The 26194-nt window shown below is 36.4% G+C and overlaps 1 protein-coding gene across 1 annotated transcript in view; it reads left to right on the forward strand.

Moving 5' to 3' along the window:
* Positions 1-26194, forward strand: part of RARS2 (arginyl-tRNA synthetase 2, mitochondrial) — a 61067-nt gene that overhangs the window by 21591 nt on the left and 13282 nt on the right. Inside the window, exons 5-9 of the mRNA XM_004766934.3 lie at positions 6185-6282; positions 9670-9725; positions 12044-12127; positions 14683-14759; positions 24934-25092. Coding sequence (XP_004766991.2) covers positions 6185-6282; positions 9670-9725; positions 12044-12127; positions 14683-14759; positions 24934-25092 — 474 coding nt within the window. The remainder of the gene's footprint in view (positions 1-6184; positions 6283-9669; positions 9726-12043; positions 12128-14682; positions 14760-24933; positions 25093-26194) is intronic.

Here is a 26194-nt window from a genome sequence, read left to right on the forward strand (position 1 = left end):
ATCAGTCACAAGGACAAAAAGGAAATTTGTTTTGAGCTTGTTGAAAAGTGACTGCAGCCTGTTAGGCTCTTAGTTGGTAACGTTTCATGTCAATTTAGTAAACCATTGAGTCTAATTTACCATTTCTAAATTAGTACTCTTTCTTCCGATTATGATCACAAGTATATTTTTTTAAGATTTTATTTATTGGGGCACCTGGGTGGCTCAGTCAGTTAAGCATCTGCTTTCGGCTCAGATGATCCCAGGGCCCAGGAATCAAGCCCCATATTGGTCTCCCTACTCAGTGGAGAGCCTGCTTTTCCCTTTCCCTCTGCCCCTCCCACTCCCTGTGCTCCCATGCACTTGAACACTCTCTCAAATAAATGGTAAATAGATAAATATTTATTTATTAGAGGTAATATTTTATGTATTTGTTAGAGGGCATGAGTGGGAGGAGGACCCCAAGACTCTGAGATCATGACCTGAACCAAAATCAGGCACATAACTCACTGACCCACCAGGTGCCCCAACAGTCTCGATTTTTTTTTTAAGATTTTATTTATTTATCTGACACAGAGAGATCACAAGTAGGCAGAGAGGCAGACAGAGAGAGGGGGAAGCAGGCTCCCCGCTGAGCAGAGAGCCTGATGCAGGGCTCGATTCCCAGACCTGAGGATCACGACTCGAGCTGAAGACAGAGGCTTTAACCCACTGAGCCACCCAGGCGCCCCAACAGTCTCGATTTTTATAGAAGCAGAAATGCAGCTCACCACAGTGCCCACCAAACTCCAGTCTAGTTCATAGGCAGAAATATTTTACCTTTTTAAATTTTCCCTGAGGTGGGAAAATGTACTATTAGATGAAGTTGCCTTTACAGCCACCTTGACTGAAAGAGATGTGTTTTATATATCAAGCAAGGCATGTGTTTACTTCTTTTAAAATGTCAGTGGCCACAAATTTTCATGCTTTATTATTACAGTGAACAAACTATGAGATTTTCTCCAATTTAAGAATGCACACTAGCTTGCTTATTAAAAGTATTCCCAAATCCTTCTCACTTGACAACACAGGGACAAGATCTAGGGCTTTGAGGTCCAGCTACTCTTTATCACCTGGAAATCCTCCCTCACTGTAGCCTTGAATGCCTGGATCTTAGTGTGATTTTTATTAAAGGAACAAGCAGATTGCTCATGGTAGCCCTGCTCAGTGTCACAGTAAAGGTACATCCTAAACTAATGAACACCCATAGTCAAAGGAAAATTGAATGTGCCTGGTTAAAAGTTGCAGTTTTTTAATGATAAGCCTTGTTTGCTCAAAACCTAAATTCTTCTACATCTGGCTTCATTATTTTCAGGTTTTAAAGAATGGCCATTTGCATGTATAATGAATTTTTCAGATCACATCAAGAAAAAAATTCAACCCTTTGGGACCATTATTAATACATATTTTTACATATTAAAGTCATCAAGATTGACATGTAGCCAGTGACCTGTGTCCGAAACTTAATTTTCAAGCAGGGAATTATGAATTTGTCATTGCTTACACATGTACAAACTTAGCCTTGCATAAAACGTATCTGTTCACGCATTGCAACTGAATTAACACTGGCAGCCCCAGGAAATGATTAAATGTTAGCTTAAGTTTGGATCACTAACGGAGGCAGTATAATGTCTTCGTGTAAATCATCCTCAAACATAGGAGACTAGAATGTGAAATTAAAGACAGCAGGAACTGCCAAATCATTGGAACTAGATAATGAATTTTTCGAAACCATAAGGTGATATGACCAATTCATACATCGTGAAGAGCTGTCAGTTTGGTGTCAAGCTTCCACCTGTCAGTAGCTTACAGATGACTTTCAAGAGTAATTTAAAATAATAGTTAATTCATTTAAGGGGAGGAAAAAAAGAAAATATGAGTTTAACTAAAAAGGAAAAAATCAAACAAAATCCTCTTTTTTTAGTTGTGCCTTTAAAAGTACACAATGGATAACGTCATTTTTATTTTACATGTATACCTGTATTTTTTCATTTGCCAAATTCAATTTTGCATGCTCTATTAAAACTTAAGGAAAAAAAGAAAAAGAGATACTAACTTAAATGGCTCTGATTCTGCTCATTATTTTGCTAACTGAGCTTAAGCCAGAAGGCAGTAGATGCATTTAAGTCACATGTAGTGCCAAGTGGCTGAGAACATGGAAGGAATGATTAAACTCTTTTCAAGTATTGACCAAAAAACAAATAGGTGGTAGTAGCTTCCGTAGAAGTTCTTATAAGAGCATCTTACATTTTAACGTACTTAACGATGAGTAGATGGACCTCTAGCTTATTCATCTATTGGAATATCAAGGAACTTTACTAGCTCACTGACATTCTATAGTTTAAAACTTTTGCCACTAATTTCATAAACTTCTTCTTATTATTTGCCTGGGACTATATTACTGAAATCTAAAGATAAAGTGGCCTGTGTTCTGCCCCCAAGAAGTTTATGATCTAAAAGAAAAGCATAAAAAATACCAGTGTAATGTGTAGTGGATATGATAATGTGATGCATGATACAGTGGAGGCATGTGTAAGCTGCAATACAATGTAAAGAAAGGTACACATAAGTCTAAGTTGAGGAGTGAACAGGTAATCTTCAACTGGGCAAAAGTGGATGCCACTCTTAATATTGGGGTTGTGGATTCAAGCCCCATGTTTGGTGTAGACAGTCCTTTTTTTTTTTAAATAAAGATTTTATTTAGTATTTGATACAGAGAGAGAGAGAAACAGTAGGAGAGGGAGAGGGAGAAACAGACTCCCACTGAGCTGGGAGACTGACGTGGGATGCGATCCCAGGACCCCGGGATCATGACCTGAGCCAAAGGCAGACACTCAACTGACTGAGCCACCCAGACACCGGGTACAGACATTACTTAAAAGCAAAAAAAAATTTTCTGAATCTTTAAAAAAAACAAAAACGACAACTATATCTGGGAGGTATAAATGCAGGCATTCAGGCAGAGAAGATAGCCTGGGCCAGAGTACAGAAGGTCAAGAACATGGCATTGTCTGGAAATCAGTGGTGATAGAGTATGGTTCACACATAGGATGGCATGGGGGAGGGTATGAAATTATCTGGTGTGAAGGGCCTTATATGCCCTGCGTTCGAATTTCAGCTTTTTGCCTCCGTCATCATTTTCCATGGTGTGTTATGTGTACCACAGGTGGTATGTTTGATAATTTTTTAGTATTACACTAATAAAATCCACCTCATTTTTTTTTTAAAGATTTTATTTATGTATTTGACAGAGAGAGATCACAACTAGGCAGAGAGGCAGTCAGAGAGCGAAGAGGAGGAAGCAGGCTCACCGCTGAGCAGAGAGCCCGATGTGGGGCTTGATCCCGGGACCCTGAGACCATGACCTGAGCCGAAGGCAGAGGCCCTAACCCACAGAGCCACCCAGGCACCCCAAAATTCACCTCATTTTAATATTATATATTTATTACCCAAAAAATAAGACCCTAACACTTCTACCTTATGGTTTTTATGGATGTTATAATGTGCCATTTAACAAATCAGTTTTCTTAAAATTATGAAACCAAGACGAAATGCATGTAAAATAAACAACCAGAAATTGATAAAATCTTTTAGATGTCTTGGAATCATTGAAGGGTTTAAGTAGAACATAGATCTAATTAAATTTACATGTTATATAAGGAGATAGTTATGTATTATTGTTTTGTTGTGGTTTTGTAGTGGTATGGCTGACGGATGATGAGGGTCTAAACCAGGACAGAGGGGATAACTATAACGATAGGCAGTGGCAGTTGCAGGATTTGGTGATTAATAGGTGGTTGATTATGAAGGTTGAGGGAAAAGGGTAAAACTTAGGTACTCCTGGGTCTTTGACTTGGTTAGCTGGGTGAGGAGGTAAAGTTCATGTAGATGGAGAATGCAAAAGGAAGAGGAGTATATTCCATTGCACATCTCAGGCACTTCAGATCTTTGATTTGGACATACCAGTCTATGGCACAGGAAAGATTTTATTAGGTAAGTAGTAGTTGAAGTCTTTGGACTTTATATTTAGGGGACGTATGAAGTAAGGAGCTAGAAGCAAGAAGGAAGCACAGGGTAGGGAGTGGGGCGGCAGGCAGTGGAAGAGGAGCCTGCAAAGGAAACTGAGAAGTAGAAGTCAGTAAAGCTTAATACCCTTAAAATCAAGGAGGATTAGTGGTTGCAAGAAGAAGAGTAGTCATCAGCTAAGCTGATGTTTGAAAAGTAGTCACCCTGGGGAGGGCAGGTTAGGGTGGATGATCAAAAGGGACTCTAGACTTTTGCCTTATTCATTTAATTTTTTTTAATTTTACATAAAATGTACTCATAAAAGTAGTACTGCATTAAACAATTTAAGCATTCAGTTAGGTGTGCCATTTTTTTTTAAAGATTTTATTTATTCATTTAAGAGAGAAAAAGCACAATGAGGGAGGAGGGTCAAAGGGAGAGGAGAGGGAGAAGCAGGCTCCCTGCCTAGCACGAGCCCGATGTGCGGCTCTATCCCAAAACCCTGAGATCATGACCTGACCCGAAGGCAGACACTTAACTGACTGAGCCACCCAGGGGCCCCAGGTATGGCATTTTTAATTCTGACTTTGAGAGCCCTTAGAGTGAATAGTAGAAAAGGAAGCTCTAGGTAGCAGAGGGATCAGATTGTCAATGGAAGGTTTAGAAGTGGAGCATATAAGATAGTCCTTCATTAAACTTGCTTTTTTTGTTTGTGCTAGAGAAATATCAATGAATTAAGGGTCATTTGTACAGGGAGAACTTACCTTCCTGTGATTGCCTTTTGTGGAGTCTACCATCCATTACATATAAAGGGATGGAAAGTGACATGGATGGGTAGAATGTTAACTTTAGAATAATCTGACTCTGAATTCCTCCTCACTAATATTTACCTCCCTATTTGCAGCCTTGTCAGCTATTGTCTTGGAGTAAATAATTAACATTTAATGGGCCTCTGAGGTATAACAGGCACTGTTTTCTTTAATGTCTCTATATGTTAATCCTTTCTCTCTGTGTCCTACTATATAGTGTGAATGAAAGGAATATTATTTCTTCTGTCCTTGTACAACTATATACTGTTTCTGAACCTTAGTTTTTGCATCTATTAAATGGGAAATGTCCATTTTTAAGATTGTGAGGCTTAAAGATAACATAAATGCATCTGGACTTTAACCTAGCACTTTTTATGCTTAAAAGTATTGCTTTGCTACCTTCTGCTGCTTTGTCTGCCTTTTCCATTAAGTGAGCATCTTAATAAACTCTTAAGATAGTAAAATTCTTCACATCATAAGCTACATAATTAGGACTCAGAATCCAATTTGTGAAGCAAAACCAATGTAAGAGTAAATAGCCCATTACAGTAAATTCAAACCCCTAAACTAAAAAATAAATACATTTATAAATAAACGCATCACACCATTAGCAAAAAACAAAGTATGAATTTTGTGAACCATATAACCTATGTACATTTCTAGAAATGAAACTGGAATATGTTTCGGTTGTTTCTGTTAGTTTTCCTTGTTTTTTGTTTATGTAGCCGGTAGGCATTTGAATTACAATTTTGTATTTGTTTTCTACCATTTCTTGTCATCCTTAGTAATACAAAAGTAGCAGTGGCATGCAGTAGTTAACACATTAGCTATGGTGTGAAAAAGGTTTTGCCATGTAGCCTAATAGAGTATGATGGTGAGAAAGTTATTTAACTTCTCTGTGCTTCTCTTTTCTCATTCATAAAAATTAATACTTATCTCCTAGGGTTGTTGTGAGGAATAAATGAGTTAATACACAGGAAATGCTCAGAAGTGCCCAGCATATAGTACGCATTCATTAAGTATTAGATGCTCCTTCTGGTTTTGGGTTACTGTTTGCTGTGGGACTTTCAACAGTTATTTAACCTCCCTAAACTTCAGTTTCTTTATTTGTATAATATCTATATCATTGGTTCCTGTAAGAATGAATATATGTGATGTATAAAAAGGGCACAGAGCCCCCATAGATGTTAGTTCTGGTTATTACTGTTTTGACTAGCATTAGCAATGGAACATGGTGGTGCTGACAATGCTGTGAAATTCTGAGTTCTGTAAATTAGAATGAGTAAATGAAGTAATTAAGAAAATCGCAATTTTTTTTTCTGTTAGTAAATTCCATGCATTTTACTTTTCAGACAGTACTACAACAAGTCATCAGTGATGGCTCAAAATATGGATTAAAAAGCGAGCTTTTCTCTGGTCTTCCCCAGAAGAAGATCGTGGTTGAATTCAGGTGAGTGCCTACTCATGTGTTGGTTAGTCAAGGTAGCTGGGCAGGTAAGTGTTTTACCATTATCATCTGGGGCCTCAGGACATAACATATGGAAAAACAGAAAACCAGTGAGATTATATTATTTTCTTAATATTACAGTGAACTGATCACTGTACCACGAATAAAAATTTTAGACTCCAATAAAAAAAAGTCTGGTGATTATGTTTTTTTTAATTAAGTATTTAATAGTTAATTTTAGTTTTTTTTTTTAGAAGAAATACTTATTCCATCTTCGTAGACTCTTAAATCCGAGGTAATGGTTACTACAATATTAAGAATTTTAAAGTAATGTGATTACCAGAGAACAAAGCCTTGTGGTATTTGTAATGTAAACATTTTTTTAAATTACAGAAAACTAGCTTTAAGTTTTAATATGCCTCTAAATAATCCTCATTACTTCCTGTTGCACTGTCAGTATATCTATCTAATTTTTGAGCTATTTTTAGGCAACCAAAACAGAATATAGCTGACCAGTTGACAGCTCATGGAAAAGATCAGAGATACTGTATTGTAATTGTATTTGCCTTCCTAAAAGTGAACGAGTCTTGATGAACTGTTTTCCCACTTGGAAAGTTAGAACTTGCTGTACCCTTTTATTTTCTTAACTATATATTCCTGTGGAAAATTTTTTTAAAAAATGATGAGGGAATTATTTCAGATTTCCTCATTCTTTTTTTTTTTTAAGATTTTATTTATTTGACAGAGACCACAAGTAGGCAGAGAGGCAGGCAGAGAGAGAGAGGAGGAAGCAGGCTCCCCACTGAGCAGAGAGCCCGATGTGGGGCTCGATCCCAGGACCCTGGGATCATGACCTGAGCCAAAGGCAGAGGCTTTAACCCACTGAGCCACCCAGGCGCCCCCAGATTTCCTAATTCTTTATTATGACTTATTGTGGTAACAAACTTAGTTATGGTCAGCACCCAGATAACCAGAGGCAAGAGAAGGTTTTATATATTCTACACTTGTACTGTCTCTGCCACTCTCAAAAAAGACAGATTCTGAGATTCAGTGAACTTGTTTATGGTAAGGACTGATGGTGAGTAAACTCATGCTCCTACTGAGTAAACAAATATTATGGATAAATCTTATACTACCATTACACCCCAATCATATTTTAAGTTGAGTTTAAACATTAGTTGTATCACAGAGAGGAGAGGGACTTCATGAGGTCATCTTCACACCAGAGAGGAATTGCATGAAGGCCATCCCTCAAAGAAAGTTGCCTGCTCTTTTCCCTCAATGAAAGTTGTGTAACAAGCTACTCTAACATTTAATACAGGAATTGGCAAATTTCAGCCCATGGGCAAAATCCAACCTGCCATATGTTTTTATAAATAAAGTTTTATTGGAACATAAGCTTGCACTTTCATTTACATGTTGACTACAGTGGCTGCTTTGATACTACAGTGGCAGTTGAGTAGAATTGAATGGAACAGTTGAGATAGAGATCTGATGGCCCACAAGCCTAAAATATTACTGTCTGATTCTTTAAGGAAAAGTCTATCGACTCATGACTAGTGTCTTGAGACAACCATTTTAATGTTCATGACCCTTTAGATCTTGAAATCATGGATGGCTTAGCGCAGTGGTTCTTTGACTTGCATGTTGTCATTTGTAGTTCTGGTCATGTGGAAACTGTACTGGGGCTAGAAATCCAGGTGACTCATTTACTTGTCTGGCAGCTTACCTGAAGGCTGGCCTGGCATCTCTCTCTCCCCAGTGTCTCTCAGCTGCCTTACTATTTTTATTTCATAGTATTTTATTGTCATTTTATAAAAAACAACTTTGTAGGCAACAGCACAGAGGATCATAGGGGAAGAGAGGAGAAAACTGAACAGGAAGTTATCAGAGAAAAACCATAAGGGACTCTTAACTAGGGAACAAACTGAGGGTTGCTGGAGGGGAGGTAGATGGAGAGGATGGGGTAAATGGGTGATGGGCATTAAAGAGGGTATGTGAAATAATGAGCACTGGGTGTTACACACAGCTGATAAACTGTTGAACACTACATCTGAGACTAATGATGTACTATATGTTGGCTGATTGAATTTAAATAAAAACATCTGTTGCCATGAATAATTTAAATTAAAAAATAAAATCGACTTTATTCTGCTTACTTTGGTCCTCCTTTTCTAGTTTCTTAAAGGAGAACCTTAGGTTACTTACTGGTTTGAAACCTTTCTTCTTTTCTAATATATTCCATGCTGTAGATCTCTCTGCTGTAGCTCACAGATTTGCTATTTAATTTGCTAGGGGTAAACTTGTTTGTTCTCATTCTGTCAGGGATCACAGTCCTTCACCATCCAGTTTATAAAACTAGTGTTTCATATATTTTTCTGGTTTTCTGGTTGTTTAAGGCAGAAGGGTAAATCCCATCCTTATTATTCTGTCTTGGTGGGAAGTGGAAGATTCCTTGTTTTTTATCCTAGAGAAGGACATTTGCTTTCTTCCTCAATAATGATTAAATGAGCATTCTTGTAGTGTCATAATTTCATAATTGTGCACATATTAATATAGCATCAAGTATTTAAATTATAATATCCTTTATATAAATCTTTAGAAATAGATCAAAACTAAGTTCTCATTTTACCACTTTTATCCAGCTGTGTTCAAGTTAACTTATTATTTTCTAATATTGAGAAACCTGTGTGAAATTTTCAGACATATACAGAACACAACAGTATAATTAAGTCCCATATCCTTCTCACCCAGATTCAGCAGTTGTCAAGATATTGCCACATTTGCTTCATTATCCTTTTTCCATGTTGCTTTAGTCCCCTCATCTGTAAAGTAAGAGATGAGGGGGCACCTTAGCTTGCAACTCTTATGAGTATTAAATGGGTTAATGTATGTAAAGTGCGTGCAACTGTGCCTGTCAGGTAGTGAGTGCTCTAGAAACATTTGCTGTTGTCAAATTATCGAGTACAACTTTTGATAGATAATACCCAATGTAAACAAAATTTCTTTGGGGTCAGTAATTTTTTAGAGGATAAAGGGTTTACATCTAGTACACAAAGTTTAATTCCTAATAATCTGCATTGTTTTTGTGTCAGAAAAATATCTCTGAATTTCTTCATCCTTTTTATCAGTCCTTAAATGTATCTGCTTCCTAAGTGTGCCATTCTCTGTATATGGTACTACCTCATGAGTGACAGGATCAGTTTCACTAAGGATGATTCTTTCTGAGTTCTAATTTATCATTGCTCTAAATTTCTAATTTTTCACTTATCTTTGCCCTAAATTACCAAAGGCCTTAATCCTCAATTATTAAACTGTGGAGGCATGACCTAGTTGATTTTAGAACTCTTGTTCTTAGAACAGAAATATAACTTTTGGAATTATTTGCAGTTCACCCAACGTTGCCAAAAAATTTCATGTTGGACATTTGCGTTCTACCATCATAGGTAAGTGTCATTAGTTTCATACGAAACACGACTTTGGGACAGTATTTTATAATGCATTGTAATGGTTTAATGCTCTAATAACGGTAAGACAAAAAACAAAGTTCAAATTTATATGAGCTTGATGCTAATTAAATATTACATAAAATGGGAAAAATTGGTTTAGAAGTAAAAAAAAAAATTGTTTCAAAACCAAAAGGTTAACTCAAACTGATTTTAACTGTTAGGTTTGTTAATAATTTTAACTTTTTAAAAATATGTATGCATATAAAGAAGATCATATAAAGAAGAAAGATGCAAAATGAAAATAGTTACATGGAGATGATAATAATCCCCCCAGGTTTTTGGTTCATAGACTTTGTTTTAAAAAAAGAAATGGTATTATATATTAATTATATCTCCATTAAAAAAGAAGCTCAGTCTCAATCATTTGAGTACTAACTGGAGCATTCAAGAGTGGAAATTGAAATAAGACTGTTCTAAGAAAGATTGCTATTGTACTTCATAGTTGTAATGTTCAGTGTAGCTGTATACTAAGATTTTCATTTATTTAAAACATGATGTGATGCAGTAGCCCAATTTGAAACTGCAGTTTCAAAGAATTGAAAGAGACTTTGAAGTTTCTCATCTAGTGTATCTTCTGGTATGCAAATCTATTACATACTTGAGGGAGAGCCATTTAACCTGTCATTTGAATACTTTTAAGAGTTGAAGCAGCCCTTACTTTGTGACATAGATCGTTAATGAACTGGAGTCACCTGTCATTGTTGGAAATATCTTGTGGGGCATTTTAAGAGATAAAATGACAGGACTTGATTTTTAAAAGAATATAAAAAACATACTATATATGAAAAGCCACCTACTCAGGCCAAAAGTAAATGATGGACAGAGCATAGTAAAGTTGTTTGAAAGTTGTTAAGGAAAATTTTGGACCAGTAAGAGATAATACTGGGAATTCATTTACCATGTCTGAAGTTTTCATGTATTAGTTCAGTTAATTTCATAACAGTCATATTTGTTACACCTGTTAACTGTGGTCTGTGGAAACTCATATGCCGAAAGTAAATTTTCCAAAATCATTCCAAAAGCCTAGGTTTGTGTTATTTGGTTGGTTTGCAGGATAATAAGTTGCTAATTTAAAAACTAATTAAAAATAGGAATATAGTATTGAGTAGCAGCTGAAGAAGGTTGCTGTTGGAACTACGTATGTAGACTGGGAAAGTCTAAAAGTAGGGAAGCTGGAAAAGTAGCTGTTGTAATTTAAGTCAGATATGCATATTGGTGAAGGATTATTTGGAGAAAACTAAATCCACTGTTGGAAAAGCAGGCAAGTATTTATTACAGGATGTTGAATAGTTTGCAAAGTTGTTGGAAGTGCTGAAGAAGTTTTGGATTAAGTAACCTAAATGACTCCCAAAATCATACCATAGAGCTTGGCCATGAAGGGAGCTTCTGCCTTTTCTGTAGTCCCTTCCAGTGACAACCATGCTACCATAGTCACAGGAAGCTGCCATTAGACCTGTCAGGCCTTCTAGAATTCATATTAGCAAAAGAGGCAGCCCCATACCCTTTCAGTTCCCGTGGAAGTCATATGACAGGATACTGTGCTCTCTATTAGTGATGCCACCAAAAAAACAAAACAAAACAAAACAAAAAACCAAAAAACAAAACAAAAAACGAAAAAACCTCCATACTCCACAGCTAGCTTATCAGGAAAAAATAGAAGTAGCTCCCCTTTCACTTCATTTCTGCCTTCTAAGTCTCATGCACAGTGTATCTGAATGCCCTAACATAAGGGCACAGTAGGAGAGTAGATGGGATGCTGAATGTCAAACCAGTGTCAGCAGTATAAGAAGATGAAGTTCTCGAACTCCCTGGTACTCTTAGGAGCAGGCATGAGGAGATAGACTTAAGTGATTCAAAGAAGGAAGAGTGAGCTATCAAGAAAAGACACAGTATGGCTCAGGCTCTTTAAGGCTTAGCCAAATTATTTCTTGTTAATTACTGAGATTCTGTTCTTTTTTGTCTTTGAAATTGTTATTCTAACTTGTATTCCCAACTCCCATGGATATTGCTGAAAATACTGTTCTTGTGAAAATTGTGAGATTCTTTGGAATAACTAACTGCCCCCAAACTAATTCTCTATTCCCTTTCCTAATGTAGATGAAAACGCCATAATGAATATTTTAGTAAAAAAAAATTGAGTTGGCAAATTTTGTCAAAAAAAATTTTCTGTGTTATGCTTTGATAATAGAGAAGCACATGGTTCTTATGCCAAAATGGATAACAAGAATGAGAAACTGTATTTTGTTGATTACTAGGAAATTTTATAGCAAATCTCGAAGAAGCATTAGGACATCAAGTAACCAGAATAAATTACCTTGGGGATTGGGGCATGCAGTTTGGTAAGTCTGAGATTTGATCTTTCATTTCACTGTTAAGTTTAATTTCTTTTAATATTATGTTACTTGATCCTGACAGAGTATAGGCAGAATCCAGTAGATAAAGTAGTGCCTCCTACCTTTTTTTTTTTTTATGGCTCTTTTGCATAAAGCTTGTTTTCTGTTTGTTAGAGTAATTCTCACTACACAGATAAGTTTGAGAGAGGAAACTTCACACATTCAGAGAAATACCTGAAAAATACAGGCTTTTGTGGTTTTAATAAAGAAAAGTAGCTTACATTTGTCAAATGCAAAAGTGAATGTACTAGGAAAGCAGGAAGTCTAGCTATATATACCCTTCTCAATTACAGCCCTGCCATTTTTAGAGCAAGTGAAGTCCAGCCTCCCGGGGCCATCATACGTGGAGGGTTATCTGTTAGACGCTGTGGCATAGAGGAAAAAGAAAGTGGAATACTTTGGTTCCTTCTAAAATTGTACAGTGGCAGGAGGTCAGAAAGGAGTAAGACCCAAACAGCTAAATGCTGTAAATTATCTGTAATGTCGTGAGTTTACTCAGAACCATTCCTTGCTCATAATATACCAGTAATCAAGGAAGGGCAAGATAAAATGAAGTTGCTAAGGTAGTAAAGTACTGGTAGTAGTAGCATGTGAAATGCAAGCTTTTAAAAGCCTTTGGCAACTACTGTGTGTGTTTTAAGATCCAGCCCTTGTGTCACACAGATAGACCCTTGCCTCCATCTCACATCATGATGTTCCTAATAGCCAGCTGTACTCAGATATGCTGGTATATAGTCTGTTCTTCATTTGTGTGCTTCTCTCCCCTGCTAGCTGATCTATTCCTTGAAGGCATGGACTGTGTCTTCATTATTTGTGTGTCCAAAGTGCATGGCACATAAGAAGAACTAAGAGTGATCAATGAATCTGTTGTGGGAAGTATTTTATAGTACTAATCCAAAAGAAAGGCTAGATAATATTTTAAAGCTTCTATAAAGTGCAAGATGCACTGCCAGTTCTAAAGTTCACTGATACTGTTATGTTCTATCCTATCTAGTGAAATGAAATCAAAGTTTCCAAAAGACGGATTTATCATGATCTTCTCTTTCATTTCAGTTAATAAAAATCTCTTTTAGACTCTAAAAAGGGTAGAACTTAAACCAGTTATCAGTGCCATTAGTATTCATTGTGGGGAAATCAGAAAACATGCCCTGCATTTTAAAGACCCACCTGCAGTTCACAACAGCTGGTAGTCAGAGGTTTAGGCTCGAGGCTCAACAGTCAGATTTAATAGATGGTATCCACTTTACATTAGTTTAACCGATTTATGCATTTCACAGGCATTAGCAAATATGGTGATTTTAGTATTCGTTAATTTTAGCTTCAGGATTTTATTATTGCAGTGTTTCTCTAAAGGACTGCTATGGTTAATGATCTGTCACCATTTCCATTATAACCATCATTGTTGAAGAGTTTTAATTTGGGCTGTTTCAGCTATCTCATATTGAAAGTTGGCAGATAGTTTCTAAGCACAAAATTAGTTTTTGAAAATATATTAGGTTGAATGTTAAATGGAGATTGGCCTTTACTTTTCCTATTTCCATTTTTTAGATACTCTGGGCATCTTTCCACATTCTGCTCCCAAGACCCTGAATCATAATCACATTTGTTTCTGCTTAAAGTGAATAGGGCTGGTATACTTTTCTTCCATAGAGTTGTAGAAACAGATTGGTTTTTAAAATAATTGAACAACCTTTTATTGCTCTTGACCCCAGGCTGCATATATCCTTTCAAACTGAAATCGTGGTCATCTTTTAGCAAGAATATCTTAAGAGTATAAATACTCATTGTCTGTTACCTCAATTATTATTTAAAAAAAATATATTAAGGTTCAAATTAACACTAACCCAGAATGCTGAACTTACCATCAGAGACCAAAAAAACCATTGACAAATAAAAGACAAATACATGGCCAGATAAAAAAGAATTTTGTTGATTGGCCACCTTGAATGGGAGAGGTAATCAGGTATGTTTTGAGTTTTATCTTTTATTATTTTCCTTCAATCATTGGTTTAAGAACTAATATTAGAACACCAACACAATTTCTACCTTTGTTTTATTTTAACACCTTCAAGTTTAGTAAGAAAGTTCTGAAATCACTTCCTATCAACTTGTTTTCAGAAATTTTAAACATCCAGTTTGTAGAATCATGATGTCCTTCCCTAGGAGAGCTGTTTTATTATGTCTGCTAGGGAAGTGTTAGGCACTGTTAGTACAAAGACAAGTTAGTCCTAGACCCTACCTTTTATGACTTCATAATCTGTTGGTGTCTGTGAAGTTAATTGCAGTGATCTATTCAATATAGTGAATTTGTGGTTCGGTACATTGAATTTAACTTACACGAGTTTATGGGGTAGCTGAAGATGATGGCATATGTTTGCAGCACTCTCAGGACATATAATTATGAGAGCTTGATCTTTTGATACAACTGAACCTGTTCCCTGCCATGTCTGTTCTCTACTGTGCCATTTTATAATGTTTTCATTTATGGATTATTGTGGTAGGTCTTCTGGGAACTGGCTTCCAGCTGTTTGGCTATGAAGAAAAACTTCAGTCCAATCCTTTACAGCATCTCTTTGAAGTAAGTTGGCAAGAAAGAATAGTGGAAAAATGTCTTAACTTATTTTTTTCAGAGTACTATGCAGATTAATTTTTAATCCCAGAGGTTTTAAAAAACCTTCCTTAAAACAGGGAACCAAAACACTTGAAAATGTTTTTAGTTTACTAGGGAGTTCTTTTCCTTTTCATATCCAAGTGTTTGTCTTTTATTTCTGTTTTAGTTGATTTGGGACAGTATTTCTCTAGATATAGAGTTGTCTTAGAATAAACACGTAAGACAATAGCTTCAACACAGATTTCTTTAATTTTTTCATCATTGCTATGTAATTGTAGCTGCCTTCATGGCAATAACTATAATTCATTTAGAATTGAAAAACATGAGTATATACTTTTTCCTCTTGATCTGCTGTGATTGGAAGGTACAGAAGTTTCTCTGAATTTGTGTGTGCTTTTTTTCATTTCTATCTTTGGGCTCCTCCTGACTTTTGCCCAGTGTGAACTCCTTCCTTTTTCTGCCTCATTTAGTCCTTGGGTACTTTGATTCTCTGTGCTCAGTTTTTCCTGAAGTTCATTAGTAAAGGTCTTTCTGTCCAGTTAATCTCCAGGGATGTGTTTCCTTTTCATCGTCCTAGTTGTTATCTCTGTTGCTTCTGGGCCTCACAAAAGAAACACCAGTACAACATTAGCTGTGTTGGTGCTGTACGGGGAATGGACTAAAGCTCTCATTCCTGTGTGTGAGGAAGAGCACTTAGCAAAATAATGCTTTGCTTCTCTAGCCAGTGCTACCAAGAATGCTTCATCATTTTCCTTATTTTTTTTTTTAAGATTTTATTTATTTATTTGACAGACATCACAAGTAGGCAGAGAGGCAGGCAGAGAGGGGTGGGGTAAGCAGGCTCCTTGCCAAGCAGAGAACCCGATGCAGGGCTCGATCGCAGGACCCTGGGATCATGACCTGAGCCGAAAGCAGAGACTTAAAACCCACTGAGCCACCCAGGCACCCCCATCATTTTCCTTTTTGATAAGTGATTTTTCTCCTGTGGCTTTGTAGTTAAATTTAACAAAAATCACATTGTAATGCTTAAAGACCTGTAAGGGTTTATAATTTCCTCCTGAGTCCAGGCCTGCACTGCACTATAAATGTCTACATTTTGATTTAGAAAAGTAATCAAAAAGATTTTTTTTCTCTTTTCCATTGAGTTTTATTGATAAGCAAGAGTTTTAAAATTAATAATTCTTTACGGTTGTTCATAAGTAAAGCATGCCACCTTCGTGCCTGGAATTTTTATTGTATTATTTTTCAAAACTTGGAAATGGCAAGTATTTTTTTTACCACAAGCTTAATGAACCGTTCTTCAGCTCTGAGCCAACATAGACACTGATGCCACAGAAGATACAAATACTCGCTCAGAGATCTTATGTCATTAGGAGAACATTTTAAAGAATTTAGAGTACATTTGAGTACTCTGAAATTTGAGAGTTCCTATTTTCCTCTTTCTCCCACCCTACCTCAGAGGTTTTATTTAATCCTGAAAATAGTAAGTCATTGTTGCTCATAATATTTTAAATATTTTAGTAAAGTCTGTTTTCACTCCATAGAAACTTAAATATATGTTTCTTTGTATTCAGTATACAGATATTTGTATTCTGTATACAGATCTCCAGGGTTTGGAGACTCATAAAAAGCGGGAGATTGCATCGCTGTATAGAGGTTGTTAATTGATGGATGCACACGAGGAAGGAACGAGGGTAGAGGCACTTCTGTGAATAACTGAAACCTCGAGGAACAGTGGCATTGCTTTCATTAAGTCTTCTTTTGCCTAGAAGCTTCATAGGGAAGCAACCTTTATAAACAAAAGAGAACAAGTCTAATACAACCACCTTGCTGTTTGTAATAAAAGAGAAATCCATTAGGTGCTAACTGGCTCTCTTCCTCCTTCCTTTGGAGGACGGAAAAAAGATGCAGAGCCTAAAGTGGCAGCCACCAGGTTATTTTATCTTTGTACTAATTTTTGCAGACCCAGTTTTCATTTTAAAACTATAATTGTCATTGCAGATTACCTTCAACAAAAACATGTAGCATAAATGAGGATTTTTTTTTTTTGAGCTTGAGGCATATATTAATAAATTATTTTAGCCTGTTCCTAAAAGAAAACCTGTACCTTGGTTGGATCCCTGGTTTTTCCCATGTGAAATTGTAATTAGTTGTAAGCTTTTTGAGAGGAAGGACCATGTTTTCCTCATTTTATTGTCAGCCCCATAGATTATGCTCTGTGGTTAAATTTTGAGTGAATTTGATCTTATGGATCTTTTTGTCCCTTTATCTTCTAAACTCTTCACAGTATAGGGAAAGAGAGTACATGCCTCAATATCATAAAAGCCATTTATGAAAAACCTACAATGAATATCATTCTAGATGGGGAAAAACAGAGTTTTTCCCCTAAGTTCAGGAACATGGCAGGAATGTCCACTCTCATACAGCTGTTCAACATAGTACTGGAAGTCCTAGCCTCAGTGGTCAGACATCAAAAGGAAGAAAAGCATCCAAATCGGTAAAGATGTTGAACTCCCACTCTTTGCCACTGATGTGATATTTTATGTGGAAAACCCAAAAGATTCCACTTAAAAATTGCTAGAATTCATACAGGAATTCAGTAAAGTGGCAGGATATAAAATCAGTGTGCAGAAATCAGTGCATTTCTATATACCAATAACAAGACAGAAGAAAGAGAAATTAAGGAGTCAATCCCATTTATATTTGCACCCAAAACCATAAGATACCTAGGAATAAACCTAACCAAAGAGGCAAAGGATCTGTACTCAGAAAATCATAGAACACTCATGAAAGAAATTGAGGAAGACACAAAGAAATGGAAAAACGTTCCATGTTCATGGATTGGAAGAACAAATATTGTGAAAATGTCTGTGCTACCTAGAGCAATGTACATATTCAGTGGAATCCCTCTCAAAATACTATCAACTTTTTTCACAGAACTGGAACAAATAATCCTAAAATTTGTATGGAACCAGAAAAGATCCCAAATAGCCAAAGGAATGTTAACAAAGAAAACCAAAGCTGATGGCATCACAGTTCTGAACTTCAGCTGTAATCATTAAGTTGTATAATATAAAACCTATTGTGTAGCTCTAGGGAAGAACTAACTATTGTAGGATACAGTAGTTACCATTCCTCAGAACCTGACTTCATTACGTAGTGTACTGATGAAGAACCCAAGGGCTCGATCCAGGATTCTAGCACAGGCGGTCTGGCTCCCAAGTACTCACTGCATTGCCATGCCCTCCACTGGCATTATAGAATGCCTTTGCGGCCCTTCATTTCCATTGGTTGTAATAACTTAAATAACATTTCCCTTTTTCCCATCCTCAAATTGCTGTACCAGGAGCACAATTGATAGTTTACTTGTCACAGTTTCAACCTTCCGGAGTATCTGTTTTGAATTTGGCCGTGGCCATCCACTGGCAGTTTGTGGCCTGCCTCCCTCTGAGTGGCACCATGATCAGTATCCACCCGGTTCAGTTTCTCAGTTTTTGTATATAGAAATTACAGAATAATTTTAGTATTTCCTTCCTATGATGAAAATATTTAACACCTATAATCATTTCTCTACTGAATTCCATGTTTTTGCTTTGCTTCATTATGGTTTTTCTGTGTACCAAAGTCATTTTTTTCACCATGTTGTCTGGCTGTATTGTGTGTGGACTTGGGACTTCGGTTGATCAACATGTAAAACCTTTTATTTAGATTTGTTGTCATGAAATGGAGAAAGTGGTTTTAGAATAGTTTATCCTACCTGAATTAGCTAATAAGTTAAATAAGTAATATATTTACTCTTCAGAATTCACAGTATTGGTCAAAAAACCGTAAAAGCTTTGGAACATGTATCAAAAAGCCTTTCCACTTTCAAAAAGTAATTTCTTTTGTTAATAAGTTAACAAGTGTTAAATCCAAATCCTGAGTATTTGGATGTCATCATTTACTTTTTTACCCGTTCTAATGATAACTTTTCAGAATAATTTCTCTAGGTTTCTTCTAGGTTTAAACTACTTAAATGGACCTCTGGGCACCAGAGTGGCTGAGTTGGTTAAGCATCTGACTCTTGATTTTGGCTCAGATCGTAATCTCAGAGTTGTGAGATCTAACTCCATATCAGGCGCCTGCTTAAAATTCTCCCTCTGGGGGTACTTGGGTGTCTCCGTGGGTTAAGCCTCTGCTTTCAGCTCAGGTCATGATCTCATGGTTCTGAGATCAAGCCTGGCATCAGGCTCTCTGCTTAGCGGGTACTCTGCTTTCCACTCTCTCTGCCTGCCTCTGCCTACTTGTGATTTCTCTCCTGTCAAATAAATAAATAAAATCTTTGGGGGGGAAAAAAAAGATTCTCCCTCTGCCTGTCTCTCTCTCTCTCAAAAAAAAAAAAGAAACATACTTGAATGGACCTTGGTAACATCTAACACTTTTTTAAGAAGATATAATCCAGTCTGTTTTTTTTTTCTACAGAAGTTTTTAGGACTTGACTCATTGCATGTTGCTTATTAATAATGGATTTTGATAACCATAGAAATGACTCTGAAATATTAGCAGCCTCTCATAGAGAAAATATTATGCCAGTAAGTATGCATTAGCACTGTATCCTATCACTGGCATTTATAAAGGTAACCTGATATATTAACACAATAGTATAAATTTTCTCTTAAGTTCATAATGACCCCGGAAGTATTTATTATTTTACCCTTTTCCTTTTTAAAATGATTTGAGATAATTACAGTGATGGGCATTTAATTTAAAAAAATAGAAATTCAGAGGATAATATATTAATATATTACTAGGTAGCAGTATATCAGAGGTTTGACCCTGAGTTTCCCTTACATATCAGTAGCAAAAAAAAAGTGAGTAGAAAATAGGGCAAGATCAAAACCCCAAATTCATGAGTGATAATAATTATTGCTGTCATCTTTTTAAATGTGGAATAGTATCTGTCCGTCAAGACACCATATTTTACCTAGCTTTAGATTCTCAAAAAAAAAAGTTTCTCAAACTTAAGAAAGTAATTCAAGACTAAATCAATTCTAGACATAGGGGATTATTTATGCAGTTAGAAACTTTTATAGACTTGAATTCAAGAGTTCTTTATTGGTCAGGTCACGTTACTTTTCTTCAGAGAAAGGGACTGTTACCCTTGGTGTGTATTTTACTCATTATAACACATGAAAGAAGTAGCTCCTAAATTATAAGCCTAATTAAATTTGAACCCAGCCACACTTTGACAGTGGTTTTAAGAGTCAGCTTAAGTCTTTGTTGAGTGTTTCTCATCTCCCAAATCATAGAGTTCCCCAGACTCTAATGTGCATCTCAGGATGGGCATGGAGGCCTTTCCTTGTCTTCAGTTCACAGTGGTCTTGACTGATATACCCAGTATCCAAGGCTATCTAATGGCCTGGAGACACACAGCTCTGCTTATATGACCAGCTTCACCTGGGAGATCCTAGCTGTGGCCCAGTTCCATAGGCCTAGAGATCAGCCTCCCTGTGTGGGGGTACTGCAAACCATTTCCCTCAGAGGGCAACAGCTTTTTTTTTTTCCTTCCCCTGGGGATGTTTTCCCATCCCCTCGTCAATCTAGGCAATTCTCCTTTCCTCTTTCCTGGCAGCATTTCTGCTCTACCATTGCTCTTGACCATCTTCCCCAAAGTTACTAGCCTTTATCCCTAAACCCTACCCTTCTAAGGGTTACTACAGTGTCCTTTGTCCTCTGAGAGTGTTAGAACAAGGATGGGAATACTGAGCAAGGCCAGAGTACATGTTAATAGCTCAGAAATTATCACACCTCATTGAAATGTGCAAAAACCTTTTTTTTTTCAGCATGAGAAATGTGTAATACTGTGTACTATTACCTAATAAACATAAGAAGTTAATCGTTATTATCCTTGAATAAAGGGATAAGATATCGTTATCACCCTTGAATAAAGGGATAAGATATCAAGGCATAAGATAAAGGGATAAGATACCATGATAAGATATCTTGGATTTTATGATATCTTATCATAAAATGAGGTAGTTTTAACTTTTGGAGAGACTGTTTATTCATCTCTGCCATTCCAGTAGTTAACACAAGCCATCTAATGAAAAGTAAGGCATTTGACCTTGACATGTTGTCCTAAAAATAGGACATTCCAAATATTGAAAGAAGATGAATAATAGGTAGTAAAATGCTAATTATATACTGGTAATGACATACTAAGGAGACATACTAATGACATACAAGGAGAAACTTGATAATCACTTCAAGTTATTTTTTTAAATCTAGCAAGTTTTGATTTTATTATTAACTGATATATTGATCTTTTAAATTATAACTATTATTTGTTTGAATTTCTTTAATATTTATTTTAACACAGTTCTATAAGAAATTTCTCATCAAGAGGCAGCATTAAACTAACAATGAGCTTGTTTTAATTATAATCATGAATTTTTTTTTTCCTAAAAAATGAGATAGAAATTAAATGCATTTTAAGGTAGAGGACAAATACACAGTTAACAGTGTCTTTAGACCTGTTTAGAGTCTAATTAATGCTAACCATTCTTAGCAGTTATTCTTTGTTTTAAACAAAAATAATCAGGGTTAGGGTTAGAGCCCTGTACCAAGGAATAAACTGTGTTGATAATGGTATTCTGGAATCAAATTTAAGAGATTAAAGGATATTATATACTATTTTATTTTTTGCACTTATATCTTTACATATGGACAGATTTTCTCAAGAACTGACTGTAGTTATCTTAATCAGTTAAATTAGAAATAAAATGTCATGTGCTTTTTGGGAATACCAGCATCTAGAAATAGTGAAAAGGGTAATATTCCTTTAGTCTTAAACAGTTAATTCTGTAAAGGAAATAGAACTCATTTTTGCATTCTGGTAACTAAAATATTATTTCCATCCTCAAGAACATTTTGCCTAAGCCACATTCTTATTATTTGAAATTTCCTTTTTATTCCTTTGGTGTCTAGACCTAGCCTCAAAAGGAAGCTATCATGAAAATACATACATTTTTTTTAATGCATACATTCTAAGCCTGAAAAGCTTGTGGTAACTAAATTTAAAACTGTCTGTAATTTCAGAAATATGTAGTATTAAATTTATCTTGTGAAGGAAAATGCATTTTCTTTCTAAAATGGTGATGAATGTTAATAATTACAGTTTTATATTGTGCATTTACAGGCAGCTTGTTAAGTGCTAATTAAGGCTCTTCTATTGTTCTGCTTGATAGTGTCAGTTGATTTTCAGTAATGTTTGGTTTATAACTGCAAATTGCTGAAATGCCAAGATTCCTCAAGTATAAGTAAGGGTTTGGTTTTGTTTATTTTGTTTTAATGATTTCTATTTTAAGTTTTAAGAAAGGGAAGAGTCTCTGGTAAAGTTTTTTTCTAAAAATACTTTTATCAGTAGTTCACATGCATATTCGATTTTTAAATGTTGGCTATGAGTGTAGAGTCCTAGATTTAAAAGAAAAAAAGCCATTTCTGAAAATAAGGATATTTTATATATGTTTGCTTTTAAATGGTGTATGAACATAGGTGTGTGGTGGGTGGGTGTGTGAGAGAGATTTTGAACCACAAATCATAGAGACCTATGTATGCCTTTGTTCCTGTAGGCTGAACTGTTGAACCAGTGTCACTATGTAGATAGGTCATTCAAAAGTCAAGAGTTTTGCAGTTCACTGCCTTACAGTGACTCTGTTTTTCCACACCTTGCCAAAATCATCTTCTGTTCTTATTCTGGACTTATTTCATGGGAGCACATGGAAATTAATTTCCTGTGATATGTGTGTCTGGTCTCCTAAGACCACCACCAAGTTTGGTAACTCATTAAGAGGACTCACAGGACTCCACATATAGTTATACTCACAGCTATGATTTATTACAGCAAAAGGTTGCAAAGCAACATCAGTAAAGGGAGAGGCACATGTGGTGAAGTCTGTTGGAAACCAGGTCCAAGCATCTGAGAGTCTTTTCCTAGTGGAGTCACATAGGATACCTGCAGGTCCTCCTGCAACAGACTGCAACAATATGCATGAAATGTTGTCTGCCAGGGAAGCTTATCAGATGCTCCGTGCCCCAAGTTTCTGTTGGAGTTTGATCATGTACGCACCCTCTGCTTAGCATGTTCTAAAATGCCAAACTCCCAGAAGCAAAGCAAGTGTTTAGCATAAACTGTATTGTTTTCATAGTTTAAGCACAGTGACCTGCCCGGTGGGAACATTTCCCAAATCCAAGTTCCCAGATGCCAGCCAATGGCTAACCTTGTGAACAGGACATTTTAAGGATAGCAGTCTCAGGTCTGCTATATATTAACTCTTTCTGCACAAGGTGCTTTAAAGAGGAAAAAAATGAGGTAGTTTTAACTTTTGGAGAGACTGTTTATTCATCTCTGCCATTCCAGTAGTTAACACAAGCCATCTAATGAAAAGTAAGGCATTTGACCTTGACATAAATGTTTAATCTCCTGTTCTTTTGTTGTTAGTATCTTGTGGGTATAAACCACTTACAGTTGTCCCATTGTTCTCTCCAGCAATAAAATCATTTTATCTGCCATTGATATTTTGATATTACTGTAATAGTTTAGATGCCTCATGTTTCTTTGGTAATTTATTTGCCAATTTTTATTATTTTTGTGCTACTTTAATAGCTTTCTGGAAAAAAATATAAGGAGAGTAAATTTGTCATTCATGTTTTATCCTGTAAGTAAAATCTTTTTTTTTTTTTTTTTTTTTTTTTTTTTTTTGAGATGGGGAGAGAGAGAGGAAGGGAGGGGGAGAGACAGTCTTAAGCAGGCTCCATACCTAGCGCAGAGCTTGATTCAGGGCTCCATCTGACAACCCTGAGACTACCACCTGAGCCGAAATTAAGAGTTGGATCCGTAACCAACTGAGCCATCCAGGCGCCACCAGAAGTAAAATCTTTATAGTCTGTATGTTGTATAACCAGTCCTACTTGAGGTGCAAAGTTGATGTTTCATTATCATTTATAAACTTGCATTTTGGAGACTGGAATACTTTTAACTAAATTGTGAACCCAGAATCATAGAATTGGAAGAGCCCTTAATAAGCAGTCCAACTCCATTCCTGTCATTGCGTGGGGGCAGAACTAAACCAGCCAAGACAGATTATGCAAAAATACTCCAGAAGTAAGTGGTCCACACAGCTCTCAGGAGCCCAGGTGGGAGTGTAAGTAAGCCAACTATCCAAAGGTCTGACTAGATCACCTATTTTATTATTCTTGCAGATTTAGAGAACAGTTCTAAAAATCTTTCTTAAAACAACTGCTGGACCAATCTTTGGCCTTGTCTTAGCCAGATTGAACCATTCTGCTTTCTTGACCTTTTCTCAGAGAAGTTGCAGCAATAATAATTTGACTTTTTGTTAAAAAAAGAAGAAATGCTAACTTAATCTAACTAACCCAGGCATCTGTGAACTTGGAAGGGAAGAAAAAAATTATGCATTTTATTTTCCCTAACTTTGATCATGTATTAGCATTTTCTTCCATTACTTCATCACAATTTTAAAAAAATAATAATGAGATAACTATTTCAGTGTATTATTTCCTTTATAAGCATATATATTTTACTTTATGCATTTAGGAACATTTTGAGAAGGGGTCTGTAGGGTTCAGTAAAGGACCATGGCAAAAGAATAAAGAAAGGTTACAATCTGATGAGGGCAGTTGGCTAACCTTTATTTTTTTTTCTTCTTTTTTTTTAAATTTATTTTTTATTTCCAGCATAACAGTATTCGTTATTTTTTGCACCACGCCCAGTGCTCCATGCAATCCGTGCCCTTATCCAGAAGTGGATTCTTTCTCTCCTGTTTTCAGGTCTTTCATGTCTTGAAGGAAGTCTTACAACTTCCTTCATAAAGGGCTTAAACATTTTATATTAACTTTTTTTCTAGTTTTTTTGCAGGTTTTTTTTTCATTTATTTATTTTCAGCATAACAGTATTCATTATTTTTGCACCACACCCAGTGCTCCATGCAATCCGTGCCCTCTATAATACCCACCACCTGGTACCCCGACCTCCCACCCCCCCCACCACCTTTAAATGAAAATTCTCAGGACTGTTTTATTTTTTTCCATTGAAGGTAACAGTGACTAATGTACTTCATTTAATGTACTGTTGTGCTTTTAGGTTTATGTACAAGTTAATAAAGAGGCAGCAGATGATAAAAATATTGCAAAATCTGCACATGAGTTCTTCCAGCGATTAGAACTGGGTGACACGCAAGCACTTGCGCTGTGGCAGAAATTTCGGGACCTCAGCGTAGAAGAATACGTGCGGATTTACAAGGTGCCTCCCTGCTCTCCTGCTCTCCTGTGATGGGGTGCAGCTCTTGATGGTACTATCGAGTAGTGAAGTTGCTTCCTTTTTTTTTGAAATAAGCTCCACAGCCAACATGGGGCTTGAACTCAGGACCCTAAGATCAAGAGCCATCTGCTCTACTGCCTGAGCCAGCTGGGGGCTGTATGAACTTACTTCTAAAGCTTGTGTTTTAAAACTAGATTTGTCATTCAGTTGCAAATTGGGATTCAAATACTGTTCTTTGGGCTGGAATTTAGAACCTCAAAAAAAAAAAAAAAAAAAATCCTGGGACCTTCACAGGCAAACACCAGGTGGCTTCTGGTATTTGTTTCAGTCTGGCTTCTCTTTTCTCTCTTCTGTTCATTCCCTCACTTTTTCTTAATCATTTTTTTTTCCCCTTTCACTTTCTTAGGGCTGTATGTGATGCATTTAATAAACATTTTAGGGGGTGGGAAAAATAAACAGCGAATAGAGAAAATACAAGTCTTTCTGCCATGGACTTTATGGTCAAGCATGGAGACAGCAAATTAACCAAATTAAAGACAATGGGAATTCAGCAACATACTCAGTCTGTTAGGTGGGAATGATGCTATGGAGAAAAATGAAGCAGGGAAGGGGAGGCCGAGTACGCTGTCTGTGGGTGGAATGAAAAGAATTGCATTAAAGAAACCTATATGGCTGGAGTAAGGAAGCAGGGTAAAGAGCAGAAGGAGAGGAGCTTGAGAGGTTGTAGTGTGGGGCATGGTGTGAGACATTCTCCAGGGCTGTCCATCTAGCTTCTTGCTGCGATGGAGATGTTCTGTGATGTGCTGTCCAGCACGCCACTAGCCTTGGGTGGCTGTCGGGCACTTGAAGCGTGAGTAGTGTTATTAAGAGACTAAATTTTCAATTTTATTTAATTTGAATACCTACATGGGCCTCGCAGCTGCCATATCAGATAGCCCATTACTGTTGTGAGGACTTGACTGATGTAGGAGGAGTTATTAGAAGGTTTGATGGAGGAGAGTGACCTGATCTTGATTTAATTTCTTATTTTCCCCCTCTGTGTAACAGACTGTAGAGTAGCCTGTTTTATCTGAGGGCAAGGTAA

This window comes from Mustela putorius, unplaced genomic scaffold (genome assembly GCF_011764305.1).
Source record: "Mustela putorius furo isolate JIRA1106 unplaced genomic scaffold, ASM1176430v1.1 tig00000166_pilon_pilon_pilon, whole genome shotgun sequence".
NCBI classification, from domain to species: Eukaryota; Metazoa; Chordata; class Mammalia; order Carnivora; family Mustelidae; genus Mustela; species Mustela putorius.